Genomic DNA, 16,510 nt, shown 5'->3' with positions numbered 1-16,510 from the left:
GCCATCGCTTGCCCAACCGGCACGGGGAGGGAGGCACCGGATGCGGGTGCAGCTGTGCTGAGAGCAGGGGCCATGCCCTGCTGCTGCTTGCCCCCTTCTGCCCAGAATGAGCTGCATCCTCATCCTCCCCCCACCCGGGCAAGTGGTGGCAGGGCATAGCCCCCACTCAGCGCTGCTGCACCCGCATCCTGCACCCCCCCACCCCAGCTGGGCAGCTTGCCCCAGCCCCAATCCCTCCCTCCCTCCCCCAACCCCAACAGACTTACCAGCTGGAGGCAGCTGCCTATTTAGTCTACAGCTGAATCCCCGAAGCGGCGTTGAATCTTTTGGATCCGATTCAACTGAATCGAATAGGGACAGTGATTCAAATCTCTGAAGCGTATCACCGTCCTCCGACTCAGCCGAATCTGAATCCAAAGTGAATACTTGCTGCTCCGCACAGGCCTACTACGTAGCGCAAAGCCTCTGCAAAGGTCAGGTGAGGGTGGCTAGGGCTACCTCTCTCTAGGATGGAGTTAGTACAGGTTTCCCTCACCAACCATGGTTTTGCCAGCCATGGTTTTGAGTATACACGCTTCAGAGAAGGGGGGTGTACAGTTGGCACGGCCCCCCTGGCCCTGCTCTTGCCCCTCACCCCCCGGCCCTGTCGGTTTTGCCAACCACGGGCACTTTCAGGAACCGAACCCCCGTGGTTGGCAAAGGAAACCTGTATCTTCTGTTCGGAGTACCTCTCGTCTCCTGTCTTGGATTGAGCGGGGTAGGCCTACACTGCGCTCAGCCGTATCATCGTAGCACAGATCAGCAGGCTCAGACTAGCTTTCATCTCACCAGCTCTGCTACCCGGGTTGGTAAAACCACAGTCGCAGACTTCAGGTACGAGCCCCCCTGCGCTGTACTCGGATACCCAGGCTGCCGTGGCTTCACTGCTTTTGGTACCCGAGTTAGAGCAAAGTGAGCTTGAGTACATCTCCCCAGGCTACGATTGCACCCCTGACTGCAGTTAAGACGGGCCCTCGGTGGCTGTAAAGAATTTCAGTCTGCTCGTCTTTGGACACAGGTGTGTGCTAGTGCACCGCTCTCACTCGCTAGACCAGGCCTCCATCTAGTGGCAGATGGCTTGCAAAGCCTGCATTCAAAACCACTGTTAAAGTAGAGGATGGGTAGGTGTGTCCCGCCTAATGCTGAAACCTCCATGCACGAGCACCAGGGAGGCAGCTTGATGCAGCCAGGCCCTTTCGGGGTTCTTCTGGTGAAGCGTAATGATGTAAGCAGGTTCGGTGCTGGGACGTCTGGACAACAGTGGCTCATCCTGTGGGTCTCCGCCAGAGGCACAACATCATCCCAAGGGGACTCTCATCATCTGCAGCCCTGTAGCTAACGCACAACATCATACCGGCAACACAGCTGCGCAGGAGAATTTGGGGAAAAACTGGGACGCCGTCTTCTTCCTCGACTCCAACCTATTCCGAAAGGGAGCAACTTAAACGGAGATACCCACGTGCGGTACTCAACTACTACACGTTCCTGCTACTTTTAACAGCTGTTGCAGTTCAGCCTCTGTTTTTATATCGTGGCGCTTTGCCTTCGCGTAGCATCTCCCCAAAGATGTAAATTAGGAACGACCCGAGCCTTGCAGCGCTCTGGGGAGCACAGGCGAGTAACGCCTAGCTCGCAGAAAAGGAAATGAGAGGTGGGGAAGGCAGGGCTGGATTAACCCTTTAGTGGGCCCTAGGCAAACCAAGTCGTGGGCCCCAGGCCAGTCAAGACCCCCGCCACCTCCCCACCCTGGCGCTGCTGCCCGCGGGAAGCAGGGCTCAGAGCTGCCGCTAGGAAGCAACCGCAGGGGCAGCGAGGCCTGTGGAGGGGAGGGAAAGGGAGGCAGGTGGAGCCACTCGCTCTGCCACCATGGAGGGAAGGACCAGGGACATGTGACCCCACATGTCAGAGCCTAGTTTGCCAATGCATTAATCCAGCCCCGGGGGACGGGAAGAGACACCGGGCCCTGCCCCATGTGCTCAGCGCCCAGAGGTGGCCCCAGGCTTTCAGATTTCTGCTCCCTTTTAGACTCTGGCTCGAGTCCCGCAGCGATGCACTGGTACGGAGCCCTCTCCGCCTCCCGGCCACTGCTCACCAACCTCCCAGGGCATGCGTGCACCTGGGGCCGTACAGCTCCTTTTCACATGAAGCATTTGGTGTTGCGTGTGCAGAGCCCTAGAACCAACGGCCAAAGGCAAGAAATAGGGTTTAGAAATGAGCCTGTGGCACTGCTGGCCCCAGCTCAATAAAAGTTTGGCAGCCTCAGGCCCTCTTGGGATCACACCTGCCACAGCTGCAGCAAGGCGAGGCCCAACTCTGCTCCTTTGTGTGACGGCACTGATCTCTGGAGCAGCAGAAGAGCTCCTGTTGAAGACTTGGCGCCTCCTCAGCGTCAGGCCATGCGGCCGCTAAGGATCAGCTCAGAAGTTACAAGTGTATGTGCAGGGTGAGCACAGCCTTTGCCTTTCTCACTTCTAGCTCGCCCTTCGTTGCGGCATATCGCAGCCCGTGCAGTTGTTTTGATGGGTTTGTGGAGCCAGGCCTAACTCTGCATTCAGGACAGACTGTACACGAGTACTTGCGCTTTGCGGTGACCGTGGGAAATGAGATGAATGCAGAATATCCTAACGAGACAGAGAATTCTGCCCTCAGCAACCATTTTTCATGCTAATGTTTCCTTTTCTTCCCTTGCCAAAGAGCTTTCTGCTGTAATGCACCGCCTGTCTACAGCCGAGTGAATAAAGTGCCGCAGGTAAGTTATTCAGTAAGTGAAATCTGTTCTGAGAATTGCCCACAGCCCACTTCAGACTCTCCCTCACGCCTTCATCTTGGTCATTTAAGCAAATGTCTTCGGTGTGCGCCTGTCTGTTTTGAGCAGCCTTGCTGGCTGTGATCCTTTGCTGGGTGACGTGGGAGTGGTGCTGTTCATCTCCTTATGGACGGGCATACCTCTCAGGATCGGGTATCCAGTGCAAATGCTCGTACTTGGATTGTTGTTCTCTAATTGCGCTTCCCAGAAACGTTCCTGGCACCGAACTCATTTGTTAGCATCGGCAGTCGCAACCGAAATCTTCGCTCTTGCTCAGAGCTGTTCTGTAGCAACCCTTTCCACTAAGACTTTGCAGCCTCACTAGACAAGCCAGGGAAGGAAGAAGTATGAAAGGGTTCGATGGGAAACAGTTTTCCAGTCCTGCAACACTTTTTTTTTTTTTTCCTGAGATTTCAAATGTCTTAAGTTCACTGAGCTGTGGAAGAGAGTGAATTTTGAAGTCCAAAGATTTTAGGCTGAATTGGAGCTACAGGAGTTTCCAAACCTAGCCATCCCCTGCTCCGGTTTCTCAGGGGCAAATACATTGAAATTCAGCTGCTTTCATATGGAGGAATTGTGCAACACAGTGATAAGTCAGAGCAGCTCTAACCACAGCTATATATTTCATTTCAGTTTCTAGGAGGATGCGTCTCAGACCCTGTTTAATATTTAAAGGTGAGATAGTCAGATTTAGAATAGAGTAGCAACGACTTCCTTGAGCTATTAAAGACATCCTGAAGCTGAATGCAGTGAGGGGCTGCTCTGAAGCCCAGAGGAATCAATGAGAGTCTTTCCATGAAGGTCTTTGAGCAGGAGGCTAAAATCATACCGGATACATAAGGATCAGGGGAAGACAGAATCCCAGCAAGAGTGTAGTTGGGTAACAAGGGCATCGCCACGTGGGCTCGGACCAAGGGTCATGTCTCCCCATGTTTGGTCAGGGCCTTTGAACCCTCAAGTGATGCTGAGAGAGCAGGTTACCCTGACTAAAGGACGTGCTGTTCTGCATTGCACCACACCGCACCTTGCCCTGTGCCAGCTCCGGACAGACAAGGACGGTGGTGCGGCGCCAGGTCCTGTAGCAATGCCCGCCGGCCGGGGGACTGGAATACAAGGTGCTGAACCAGCCCTGCCTATCGCGCAGGTGCTGCAGGAAGACGGATGGGGAGGAAGTTCTTGAAAGGAACAATTGGGCTCTAACCCTCGTTGAAAGCAAAGAAGAAAAAAAAGCCCAAAGAAAAAGCAAACCGCACACAGCTCAAATTGAGGCCCGGATGGCCAAAGCAAAGCATTTGGCAGTGCGCGGGGTAGTAACCTACCCCCCCGGGAACTTGAGCAAAACACCTGGGACCTGGTTCTGAGGCTGGAGGAAAGCAGTGCAGCCCACCTGCCTATTCCAGCCAGGGTTTTGGTCGGAGACTTCAGAGCCTCTTGGCTGGGATCACAAGAGCCCCTGACAAAGAGCTGCTGCCATGTCCCGATCCCCGTTAACCAAGCGCAGGCTCTAGACGGGGAATCGGCAAGTCACCAGAGCATGGACATACCTGGCTTCCTCCCCCAGCCCTCCACACAGTGTTACTTTAGAGACAAGGAGTCCAAGGGAAGTCTCACACTCTGCAAAAGAACACAGACATCTGAACTTTAATAAATTATAAATTTAGAAGTTCTAATTTGTATATACATTTTAATATACAAGGCATGGCTATTGATTGCGATTGCTGTTAAGGCATATGTATTGTAAGTGAACGGCAGTGCCATACAGATATTCAGATGAACATTGCTAATACTGTGCACTGTAGGTGAGTAAATAAGATATTAAATGCATTATATAATAAAATAAATCATAACCCTTTGAGTACTAGTAAAGCACCACTTCAAAACATTTTCTGTTTCTTAAAGGATCGTAAGTAGGTACTGTGAGAACTTAATATTACATGGAAGGTGTTTAAAACCAGGACTAGCGTATGAATAATAGATTATAACAATTCTTCAGGGCATACTAAGTGAGGGAAAAATGGGGAGTTGATTGAGGCCAACGGAAATACGGTTGGTTTAGGGTCTCTTTTAGGCTGACCCTTGCATTTTAAAAAACAGAACTTTAGAAAAACAAGAAAGATGTTAACTTGGAAAGCTGATCTGCTTGTGCTCAATGCAAGGATACACAAATACCTACCAGGAAAAAGTCTACCAGGAAATGCACCATTTTGCTGAAGCTTTCAGACCAGAGAGCCTCTCCAGGAGAGCCAGATCTATGTGGAAACAGATTCATGTCTTCTTCCTGGGTACTGTGTTGAATTAAATTGGCACTTTGCCCTGTACTTGTGATGCATCAAAAAGTAGTACTTAGGCGATGGATAAACGTTCCAAGGACGTATACTGTAATTACACTTTTGCCCAATTATAGTTATACACAAAAGGCGGCACTGCAAAAGGAAGCAGCTGTCTAAAGTTTCACAAGCCAATAAGAAATCCACGTATTACACCATGTGTAAAGGCACAAAGAGTAACCGTAGGACAGGTGCCAAGCTGTTGGTTGCTCATAATCACTGATCTCTTGGCCTGTTTAACATGTGAATGGCTTATATTGCTAAGTTATCACGCTGACGTTTTGATGAACGCGGTCTCTGCGGACTTGACACAATGCGCTTCACGTGGCCGAGGGAAGGGGTCTCACAGAAATACTGGCAAGAGGGGATGACACGCAGCTGTGTCCCAGCAAGCAGAAGCGGAGGTAAACACGCACGGGTTGGTATTTTAACCTTCTTCAATTATTTGGACTGAAGAGTTTGACTCTGGCACAGAAAAGAAAGAAGATTACAATGTGGACAGAAAAGGGATGCAGTGTATTAAAAAGAGCCAAGGGGAAAAAGCCAGGTAGAGTGAAAACCCAGTACAAAGGGACTAAACGAGTCAAAGGTCTAATTTATATACACAGATGAAACGAGGCGTGCCGTTTGGGTGGGATGCTAGAGATGTATCTGCACCAGCCTTGCGCTCTGTGACATTTGCTCCTGCTCAGGACAAGTTCGCAGAGGACTCGAGCTTTGTAAGAAGCTGGTATCTAGAGGGGTCACCGCCGGCTCCTTTCACTTTAGTGCAATGGGTGACTGGTCACCTGCTACAAAACCTCTAGGCACTGGCTCCTAAGGAGTGAATTATTCAAAGAAAGCAGAACACCACATTTCAACTCCAGGGTGAGACGTTACTCTCACGTTCCTGGGGGGACGCTCGCAACCATTACACCCAGTATCCCCCTCCCCACCCGCTATTTGCAAGGCTGTGGGAGGGTACTGGGCATGTCATCTTCTCTGGCTGGCCAGACTCAGTCCACACACTAAAGAGCAGAGGAAACTACGTTGTACAAGTCAGCTCGAGCCTACAGAGGAAGGAAGAACTACAGATAGAGCAGGGCCGCAACGCATCCAACCCAGGCCTTTCGGGGACTCCCTGCTCCTAGCTGTGTCACTTGATAGCACACTCGGATATGCTCCTTGGGTGTACAGCCAAGGTTCACAGCTTCTTTTAATCCTGTCATAACCTTATAGGCCAGATGGTAATTTAAAAAGGATGAGTATTACTTGCACTGCGTTGTAGCAGCCGAGCAGAAGAAAGATGGAAAACATGAAACACTTGATACTCCTGCCAGGGAAATGCAAATCCAGCTTGGCTTGTCCTGCATCTAGATTTCCTGTGTAATTGCAGTGATTCAACTACTTCTTTCTTACATAGGAATGAGTAGCCTTTTCCCTTTTCTCTCTGTTCCTGGTGCTGTACTCTTCTAGTTTATACACAGGCAACCAGACCCCCGTAGCACTGGAAACAGCTGTCGCTGGAGCTTGCCTTCACTTTGGAAGTGACTGTGACTCCCTGTTGCTTTTCTGCATGAGAGTTTAATATTAAGCTCCCATTTACTAATCTTCAGCTGTGCGCTCCTCTGCTCCGATCCCAATCTACGTGCCCAGGCCGCCATCCCTGAAAAACTGTGCAAAGGGATATTGGCTGGGGACCGTGCTGGAGCGCATCTGCCTGGTTGAGTTAGGCTGTGACCACTTTGCGGCAGGGGTTGTCTAGCGCTGTGCCTAAAATAACGGGACCCTCATTTTGGCTGGGTCGGAAGCACTGCTGTCGTAAGCAAACATGCTTGATGATGGTAACAGCCCTCCTCTCTCAGGGGCACAGCCCTAACTGTGCAGATACAGGGACAACTCGACCTCTCCACGGGTGCACGCTCTGCTGGTCTCTGCCCGAGCCAGGCGCAGAGACACCCGTTTTGTTGCATACTGAACGTGCGGCAAAAAAAAAAAATCACAAGCTCGGTAGAGTCCCTGAAATCACAAGGCTTCCTCCCATTGTCAGCTGTGAGCTGGCAGCCACCGTTTCTTCCCGCTGTCTCGCCGACCTTTTCTTTGCAGACCTCTCCCCCGTCACAGAAGAGGTGCGTCGGTACACGCAGTTTTCTGAGTCTTGCTCTTCTCTTCACCACAAGGAAACTGCTGGAGCTGGGAGTTACCCTGCTCCAGCATCTGTAAGAACATCAGCCCGCCGGGATGCAGCAAATGTCTCAATATCCCCCAACTCTGACCAGGGCACCACTGACCACTTGCCTGGATCTGAGCCATTACTTCAACTGGAGGGCACCTGCCCCTGCCTACCTCAATGGCACACACTCTCCATCCGGTGCGGTGGGAAGAAACGGCAGCGGTTACGTCTGTGCCGCCTGCGAAGGCAAAGCGTGGCTCTTTGGAGCATCTCCGAGCCTGCATTTATCAGCTCACGCCGCTGGGGATCCTGCCTTCAAATCCAGGGGTCCAGGGTTCACGTCCTGCAGAAGCCCTGGACGGGATGGTATTACCGCCTGATATTTGTGTCGCTCCCTGAGATGATCCCTATTCGATAAAAGCTCTTTATCTAGTCCCTGAATATTCGTGGTCTTGTCGGAGCACCTCGGAAACATTTGCTTGGCTTTCTCCAAGGATGGGCACGTGAAGGAGCTGAACCAGGGAGAAGTTTGGCACTTGGACTCATAGACTGAGTAAATTATTTTGGTTAAATGTTGGCTCTGCTCCCTTAATAGCTGGGTTCCCCTCGTGCTGCCAACAGTTCGGTGCGGAGGGCTGCGCTCTGGCATGGGAACTGCCACCTATCCAGCCGTGGTTTTTCAAAGCAGAAGCCGGGTCCCTGTCCTCGAGCATACAGCAGGAAACCACTTGTGCTTTGCACTGCACTAGTGGCCCCTGTCCTCGAGCATGCAGCAGGAAGCCACTTGTGCTTTGCACTGCAGTAGTGGCCTGGCTGCCAGCAGCTAACCCAAGGACATGTTCGGGGGCATCTAACTTCTGTCCAGTCTAGCTTTGCAAAGGCCACTGCAGGCTTATGGTTCCCACGAGGAAGGGGAGAGAGCTGGATACGCTGCTCTAAAGACCGGAGTAGCAACCTGAAGGAGACCGTTTGGCCGCTCATTTCACACAGACACCAAGTGAGGAGTCTCAAGGACTCTACCGCCTGCCACGTATCGCCGACCTTGAAGAGTGGTGTGGAGGTGAGGCAAACACGCTTCTCGTCCCCATCGCCTTAGTGGTAAAGTCACCTGAAGTGGACTAAATGTGCTCCTTGTCCCAGCCTTCTCGAGATGGCAGACATACTTAAAGCCGAAAGGGCCGCGTCCACACGAGCGTAGCCGTGCCGGCTGTGGCACCGCGGGCACGTCTGCAGTGCCACATACCGCACGTTCGGCTGTTCTCCACACTGCGGGGGAGCGTGGAGGGGGTTGATGCCTGGATATCCAGGGGTCAAAAAAACTTGCACAAAACAACAGTGGGGCGATGCACGTGGGGGCAGCATGCGCCACTCAAAATGAAGCCTGGCCGGCCGGAGCCACACTCCAGCCAGACTCCGAGTGGCAGGATCGCCACCGCTGCAGCCCCAAGAGGCCCCAAGGACCCCAGTGCTAGCCCCAGCCTCCTCTACCACCCCGGGGTAACTTGCCGTGCACCGGAGAGCACGTGGTCCAGGCGTTCCCTGGGGACAACTCACGGAGGCACAAGGTGGGCCACCGCTACATGTCCCCGGGGGAACCAAACGTCCACGTTCATGTGGACGCGGCCGGGCAGTCTTTTCCATTGATCTCAGTGGACTTCGGGTGAAACCCTCAGTTCCTAATGTACATGTTCCTTATCCTGCAAGATAACTATAAGGCTACAATTTCCTTGCAATACGTGTTGGCATCCAACAGCGCGCATGGCCTTACCGAAAGCTATAAACCAACCCATAGCGTGAGCAAAGGAAAACACGATGCTGCAGTGTATCAGCTCGTGGAAGACCCTGAGGGGGAAGGAAGCACCCAAAGGATTGTCAGGCTACACATCTCTAAGATCTAAGCTGCCCGATACAGTGTGTATATAGAAAGCATAACGAAAAATCAGTTGTTCATTCGGCAACAACAGAGCTGTCCTAAGGAAGTCTTGATAATATAAAATATTTTCCTCCAGGATAAAACTGTACCGTGGAAAAAATGTAACAAATAAAATTACATTTTCTTCACAAAGCACCAAAAGGAAAGGAAATGAGAATCCAGTTATTTTCAGTTAAAGAGAGTGTGGGTAAAAGGCGGACCCAAGACATGCCAACTATGACCACCGTGGCTGTTGTTACAGGAATTCAAAGACCACAGAATAAAAATCCTTGTAAACAGAAGTGCCAGGGCACCGGCTGTCTATGTGGGATAAATCCAACCAAACACTGGGTACATATTTTTAGGCTCAAACTTTTGGAGAAATCCTGTAACACTTGTTTATGGGAACATGAAAAATCCCCGTGGTTATGTCTGGGCATTTCTTTAGTGTTACCCAGACCATGGGAAGGTCCAAATTAAGAAAGGATACACAAGCACAAGCCCAACTGAAACCAAATGAGTAAGACCAGTACAGTCCACGGGATGATTTGGTGCTTCAAGTCAGGCGTGTCCTTGCGTACCATGGCATGTCCTGAACCAGAGATGAATTTAGTGCCTGATCTTATCGATGCTTAAAGGTCTTGCTCTGGATGTTTGACCACTCGTGGAGGCAGCAGTAGGTATTGGGGTCTGCTCTCTATGCTGAATGCACTCCCAGGGATTATGCACACATGCAGAGAGATGAACAGAGACCATTAATAAGCCTGCCGACCTAGCCTAAGCACCCTGGTTTGTACGCATTCAGTGAAATACTGTATCAATATGACATTAATATTCTATAGCACCCTGTAAACCTAGCCATCATCGTGTTTATAAAAGCATTTCTGAGACAATCTGTCAACTCCATTTCCTGCAGACTTCAGAATTTGGCATTTCTGCCATAGCACCACTCTTCTTTTTTTGTAGTCTCTATGACATGGGCATTACTATGGTTGTTGGTAACATCTCTATAAGAGAAAAAAAAATGTTGTTTGTGCCACATTTCCATTTTAAGTTATCTTCCTAAGAGTCTCTTTTTTCCTCTTCTCGGCAATCAGCTCTTGAATTCTTTGGTTCCTTGTCCTTTCATGAGGCAGTCTCCTTTGCGCGATGATGTTATGTTGAGAGACATCGTTATCCAGCCCAACAATTTTATAGGGCACGTCCACCGCATTAATTTCCGGGTGGTCGTCAGTTGTATTGGAAGGCGCGGCCGTGCCCGCTGGTTTGGGGACAGGAAGAGGGCTGGTCGTGGGCTGCGTGCTGGGAAGCCCGGCGGGAGTGGCGAGGGTTGACAGGATCTCCTCCTCGATGACGTTCGTTTTATCCACGCTGGAATCGGTTACGTTGCTGCCCTCCGTTACGTTGTTATACAGATTACAGGACTTGCAGCAGAGCTTATTGTAACCAGGAATTGAACAGTAACGAGAGAGGACCTCCATACGGCAGAACATGGACTTGTCTCCTTGGCACCGCTCCTCTGAAAGAGAGAGAGGACAAGTAAATAAAGAGTGCGTGACAAAGAAAGCTCTTGCCCGCACAAAGCATTTAAAGCAAGTGTCCTAAAAGTCAGAGGGAACCAACCACTGCTGAAGCGGGGCAATGGGGACAAGGTTTGAAGTACAAGCTGGGGCAGGATACTGTCAAACGAGCCCTTTTAATTATATTGGAGCTAAATCCTGCACCCACACAAGTGAGGTGATCATGGAGCCCAATCTGAATTTTGCACGCTGGGCTCCGAGTCTTGACCTTCACGTTACCAGAGTGCTGGATTCAAAACTGAGCTGCAGTTGTACGACCCTCCTAGGTGGCTATAAAGCAGAACATCACCAAGACTATATGGCTCCTGCCAAGTGCCTTGAAGCTCCTCCGTCACTCAAATGAGTAGTATTTGCATGAGGAAGTCATTGCGCCTTCACCCGTCTAACACTGGTCTGCAGCATAACAGCAACGCCGCTGCGGACAAGGAGGAACGGCATGTAGACAGCCAGTAACCTCAGCCACGGGATTATTTAAATCTGAGCTTCTGAAAGCCAAAGTCTTATCTGTGCGTGGACTGGATGTTCCTGGAACTGAAGTCATTCCTTGGCCCTTTATGCCGAGCATGGTATCTCCTGAACTCCTCCCTACATGCAAGATAAGACTTTGGCACAAACCCTTTACGCCTTTAAAGAATCCCTTTGAATCCTCTGAACTTATTGCACAAGCACACATGACTCCTGCCGACTTCCCAAAATGACAGGGAAGCTCTGCATCGTGTAAACCAGAGCAAAGAAGTGGTATAGCGATGAGAAACAAAGAGTTCCCGAAGCGGAGGTTGGAGGGACTATTACAATAGCCCCGAGTACTTGATGCCCCACAACAAATGTATAGGGCTAGGTTTGGTGTCATTCAACTGCACGTGACAAAACTCAGCATAAGGAAATGCAAGGGGCTTTTCTTATTCCAAAGCATTAATCCAAATGTAGTCTGAAGTCACTGGCACAGACCCTGCTGGTCTGTCCAGTGACAGGGGAGATGCTGTGACTCCTAGCAGCTGGATGGCAGGAGCCAGCAAGGCTACAAATCTCCACCTGTGTCCTTCTGGTGCAGCCTAGGACAGCAAGCTGCCTGCCCCCAAACGCCTGCCAGGCACCCCAGAGCTACAGACACTGTCTGGTCTGATGCCAAGAACCAGGAGCTAGTGGGAACTGAAGCAAAAATGCAGCTAAAGTTCATACCCATCCCCCAAATCATTGCGGATGCCTGCCCTCCTACTAGGAATCAGTAGGGTGATGGGTTATTTTCTCAGCAGTCCCAGTGCCCCGTGGCGTGGAGCCAGCTAGGGCAGCGGCATCGTCCCATACTCCAGTGCCGTGTAACGCAGTGGGGGCTGGGCTCTGTCCTGGTAAAGCGTGTCCCCTCCTTCGTTCAGAGCACGCGCGCCTGCAGGGGGGTGCCCAGCCAGGTGAGTTTAGCATTACCGATATCAGACTTTGGCAGCTCAAAGCGAAAACTGGTCGAATCTCACGGCAACGTTGCATCAAACTACAGCACGGGAGCAGGTTAGGAGACAGTAAAGTGAATCTAGAAAGCAGAAGTGCGGTCTCTTCACTCATCCTCAGCTAGGGTATGGTAGGTGTTTAATTGGCAAACATATCAGTCTAGCGTATGCTAATGATTATTGCTCTTGCTTTGAAAATCTAGCAATGACTGACAGGATTAGAAACACTTTTCTTGCAAGCAGCCCAGTTTTGCACCGACTCTCGCATTTTCTGTAGAAGAACAAACATACAATTCCTTGAGTCAGTGCATTTTCAAAGTTTCCAAATCTCAAATTGAGGAGGCGCCCGGAAGACAACTCCCTTCGGAGCAGAAAGACTGTGCTTGGGACGCGTGTTCAAACTGGCCTCTCCAGCTGCAGGTGCAAGCTTTTGTGCACACAACTGTGCGTCTGGGCAGTCACACGCTGCATGGAGGCCCCTCTGAGCACTCTGCCCTGCGCTTCTCTGGCTCTAATTCAAACTTTTCAATATTTTTACAAGCTACTATTTCAATTTAGGTTCAAAAGGGCAGCTTCTTTTTGGGGCATATGTTATAAGAGGCAGTAGAAGCATCTTTAGAAAAATGCCTTATTTTTCCAGGAAAAAAAAAAGTGCAATGCTCACCACAAAAAGTGACCTGAGAATCAAATTCAGTTATGGAATAGCCTTTAGTTCCATATGATATTTTATATTAATAAACATGAACCTCATAACTCAGGAATGACATTTGGCATTGTCGTTCCAAACCCAAGTCTCCAGGTTTGCTGCACTTTTATTACTTTTATTTGCAGTAGGCATGACAGACTGGAAGTAGGTCTTTAAATCATCAGTAAGAAAAAAATAAGTTTCACAGTCACTTTGGTACACATCAAATTGGTCTCATAAAAAAATATTGAAAAGCAAACTGAATTGGCACATCTTTAATATTATGTTAAATACATACAAAACACTAATAAAATATCCCTGATAAACCAAAGTGCATATAGACATAGTGCACAATGCCCAGATACCTTATTGCACCATTCTCTATAGCCACCCATATCTTGTAACATCACTAAACAGTTGTCTAGTTAAAGGTAACAGTCATGAATATATTTATACAGTTAAACACCAATAATTTTACATAACAGTATTCAGTGCCAGATACGTGTCTTTGCTTTTTCACCTTGTCAGGTAAATTGTTAACATGTTTCAGGAAATCATCATATTCACAGCAAAATTTAAGTATGTGATCACATGATAATGACAAGTTTGAAGTGCTACATTGTTGGCGATCCGAAGTGCTACCTTCCTAAGGGACATGAGCAATGGAGTAAGGTAGCAACGTACTGTGTTAAGTCCAGGACTGCTGTTTGAAAAGCAATGTGCTTCTACACTTACTTGATGTCAAATGGTTTTTATGACAAGCGAGTTCCAGATCCCCAATGCAAACACGTGAGGTACAGCAGCAATGCCAATTCAAGGTTGAGAAGTTAAATAATGACCTTTTCTTCACGAAATGAGCATGGACTGCGCAAATTAACCATGGATTAAATCTGCTTCCTTCTCATGTCATTTAAGTAAAAATGCTGAATATGAAGATTAACTCGTGGTACCAATGTACTGTTTGTATTTAAAGCTGGATCTTGTAGTTAATGCCATCTACATTTCAACATTAAGGCATTTTTCTAAATCTTTTTTTTTTTCCCTAAGCAAAAAAGCAATAAAAATTGAGGTAATTCTGTCGTTGTTCACACTGTTATGTTTGCCAGTTGACACGTCTATTGAACACACACGCACACACGATCGTACCAATCAAGTCAAACATGCATATGGTGAAAAAAGACCAATGGATGTAATGATCAGAAGTAGCCCAACGTTGAGCAGATTGAGACATCATATGAATGAAAACGTCATATTGCCTTGACCACTTAAACTCACAAACCTTTTGCACGAACCACTTGCATTTTATAAAAAAGGGAAAAAAAAAAAAACCCCGCAAAACTGGCAAAGCTGTGTGAAGAAAAACAAATGTCGCAGCTTTTGAAATAAAATATTGAAAACACAAGCAGAGAAGTTGGAAGAAAGCATACGGCACAGGAGCAGCATTTAAAGTACAAACAGAAACGGAGCTACTGGTAAGTAATGAGCCCGGCACAGTAACGAACACAAATTTTAGGTCAGGAATACATCGGAGCAGCACAGGTGAGCAAGCAATGGCACCGCGACGGAAGATGGAATGAATCGATTCTTTCATCCAACAGACTACCCTGTAAGGAAAACTGAAACTAGAGCGTTATGGGATTTAGGGCCATTAGATAAAGGAGAACTTTAGCACTACAAGGTGTCATTATTGTGATGTGATCACATTCACAATAAGTTCTCAGTTTTGCTATCAAACTGAACATCATGAACCAGTGCGAGCCTTTTTTCACCATCACCAAGCGACAAGCAAACTGATCCCACCTCCCTTTCGGAGGACTGCAACATACTGTGGAGATCCTACGTCACACATCCAGCCAACTTCTAGACCTCCACCACCAGGGCTATAGCAGCTCCAGAGAAGAAAGACACTGTGCACCCAGGGCACAGCGTGAAATAAAGATTCAGCCCAAGATTTGACTTGGAAAAGTCAAGGGAATTTTCCATATAGAGAGAGGAAGAGAGCAAAAGGCAAAGTCCACATTTGATGTGGCATGCATTTAAGGGCAAAGGCAGAGTTATAAATGGGTCTTTTACTTGAAGATATTTTCTGGATGGGATAGTCCGGATCTGGTCTCGACAGCCATTGTATCATGTAGGTTTTCTTTGACAGATCAGAAACATTTCCTAGAATAGGGGCGGAAAAATAAATCAATACAAGATGTGTTAACAAGAAACAGCTTTACAACTAAATTGCCGAATACAGCTTGAGCTGGCTCGGAGGACAAGTAGAGTGTTGCTATGCTGTGTAATGGGCTGCAAGTTCAAGGCCTCCCATCCTGTGCTCGGAGTGGGATAGCAAGCTATGGAGGAAGAATGAGAAGTACTAATTTCGCACGGCGTTTTAAGGGACATCAGATCTGGGCCTAACTGCTCCGTTTAAAGTCTCTGGGCTGGGATTGATAAGTGAGAGCCTGTTGATCAAGTCAGCAGAGTAACCATATTTATGCTTACACAATAGCAATGCGAATGTTGAGAACTAATTAATAAACAATATGAAGTTGTTCATTAAATCTTAACTGTTACATTAAAAATGATTTTAAAATGATCCTAATTGGATCATTTTAATGATTTAAAAAATGATCCTAAGTAATGCATGCAAATGGAAGACAGGCCGGTGAGGACAGACAGGTAATAATATTTTAGCCTAAGCAGCCACCAACTTATGACCCATCAAGGAAGATGGCTACTTGTCACAGAAGGGACAAAGCGAGAGCCCTGAGCTGTCATCACTGGTGACGGCTGGAGCAGGAGAAGGCCCATGTCGGCATGGCTGGTACTGCTTCTTTTTGGTATCTTGTGGAGAAGCCCCAACATTGACCAGCAGCAGGTAACAGGTTTCTAACCATGGGGAAGCTGTTAACCAGCAGCTTTGACATCTTTTACCTCTACTGGAGTGGGGCCTGCCCTCCTGGCTTCCAGCCTGCACTAGTTGGTATCCCCTGTCCACACTATAAAGTTTCCAGAAGCATAGGAAGTGTGGCAGACTACCCCTGGCAGGTCCATATGGCAGCCGCACAAACAAAACTCTTGGGAATCCTCCTCCTCCCACCGGCACTTGATTTCTGGTCTATATTGCTAAGCAGCAGCTACCCGAGCAGGGGTCTCTTGCAGGCATGCGAGTTCAGTTCAAGAATTTCAGCAAATGCAGTTGACATTTTTTTTTTTTTTCAAATCGTGCATGTCAGGCACAGAGACAAAGAGCTGAGCACTCACTGGGGCAGGGAGGTAGTCTGCAGATCCTGACAGTCTCGGGTTTATCGTCTTTGCAGAAGCCAACGGCATTGTCTCTCGTCCGGCACAGAACCTGGCGGTCCTGCGTGCCGTTCCCACAAGTCACTGAGCACTGGGGAGGGAGAGAAGGCATCGGTTAGGCATTGATTCATCTTTCACCTATCGTGTATTGAGTCTCTTTTTGACTTGAGCTACAGCACGGGCTGCACATAATTGAACTTGAGAATTTTGCCAGACGTTAGATATGTGCATATATACACACACGGCACCAGCATGGAGATCCCCGACACACCAGCA

General features: G+C 48.8%; 1 protein-coding gene across 1 annotated transcript in view; it reads right to left on the bottom strand.

Moving 5' to 3' along the window:
* Positions 1–10,077: 10,077 nt before the first annotated feature.
* The window catches only part of ADAMTS2 (ADAM metallopeptidase with thrombospondin type 1 motif 2), a 236,872-nt gene continuing 230,439 nt past the window's right edge, over positions 10,078–16,510 (bottom strand). The window contains exons 23-25 of the mRNA XM_014521388.2: positions 16,196–16,325; positions 15,017–15,106; positions 10,078–10,755 (exon numbers count right to left, since the gene is read on the bottom strand). Of these exons, the coding sequence (XP_014376874.2) occupies positions 10,286–10,755; positions 15,017–15,106; positions 16,196–16,325 (690 nt within the window). The 3' untranslated portion in view covers positions 10,078–10,285. The remainder of the gene's footprint in view (positions 10,756–15,016; positions 15,107–16,195; positions 16,326–16,510) is intronic.

The sequence above is a fragment of the Alligator sinensis genome, unplaced genomic scaffold, assembly GCF_000455745.1.
Source record: "Alligator sinensis unplaced genomic scaffold, ASM45574v1 scaffold741_1, whole genome shotgun sequence".
Lineage (NCBI taxonomy): Eukaryota > Metazoa > Chordata > Crocodylia > Alligatoridae > Alligator > Alligator sinensis.
This window is presented reverse-complemented; position numbering and strand designations above follow the sequence as displayed.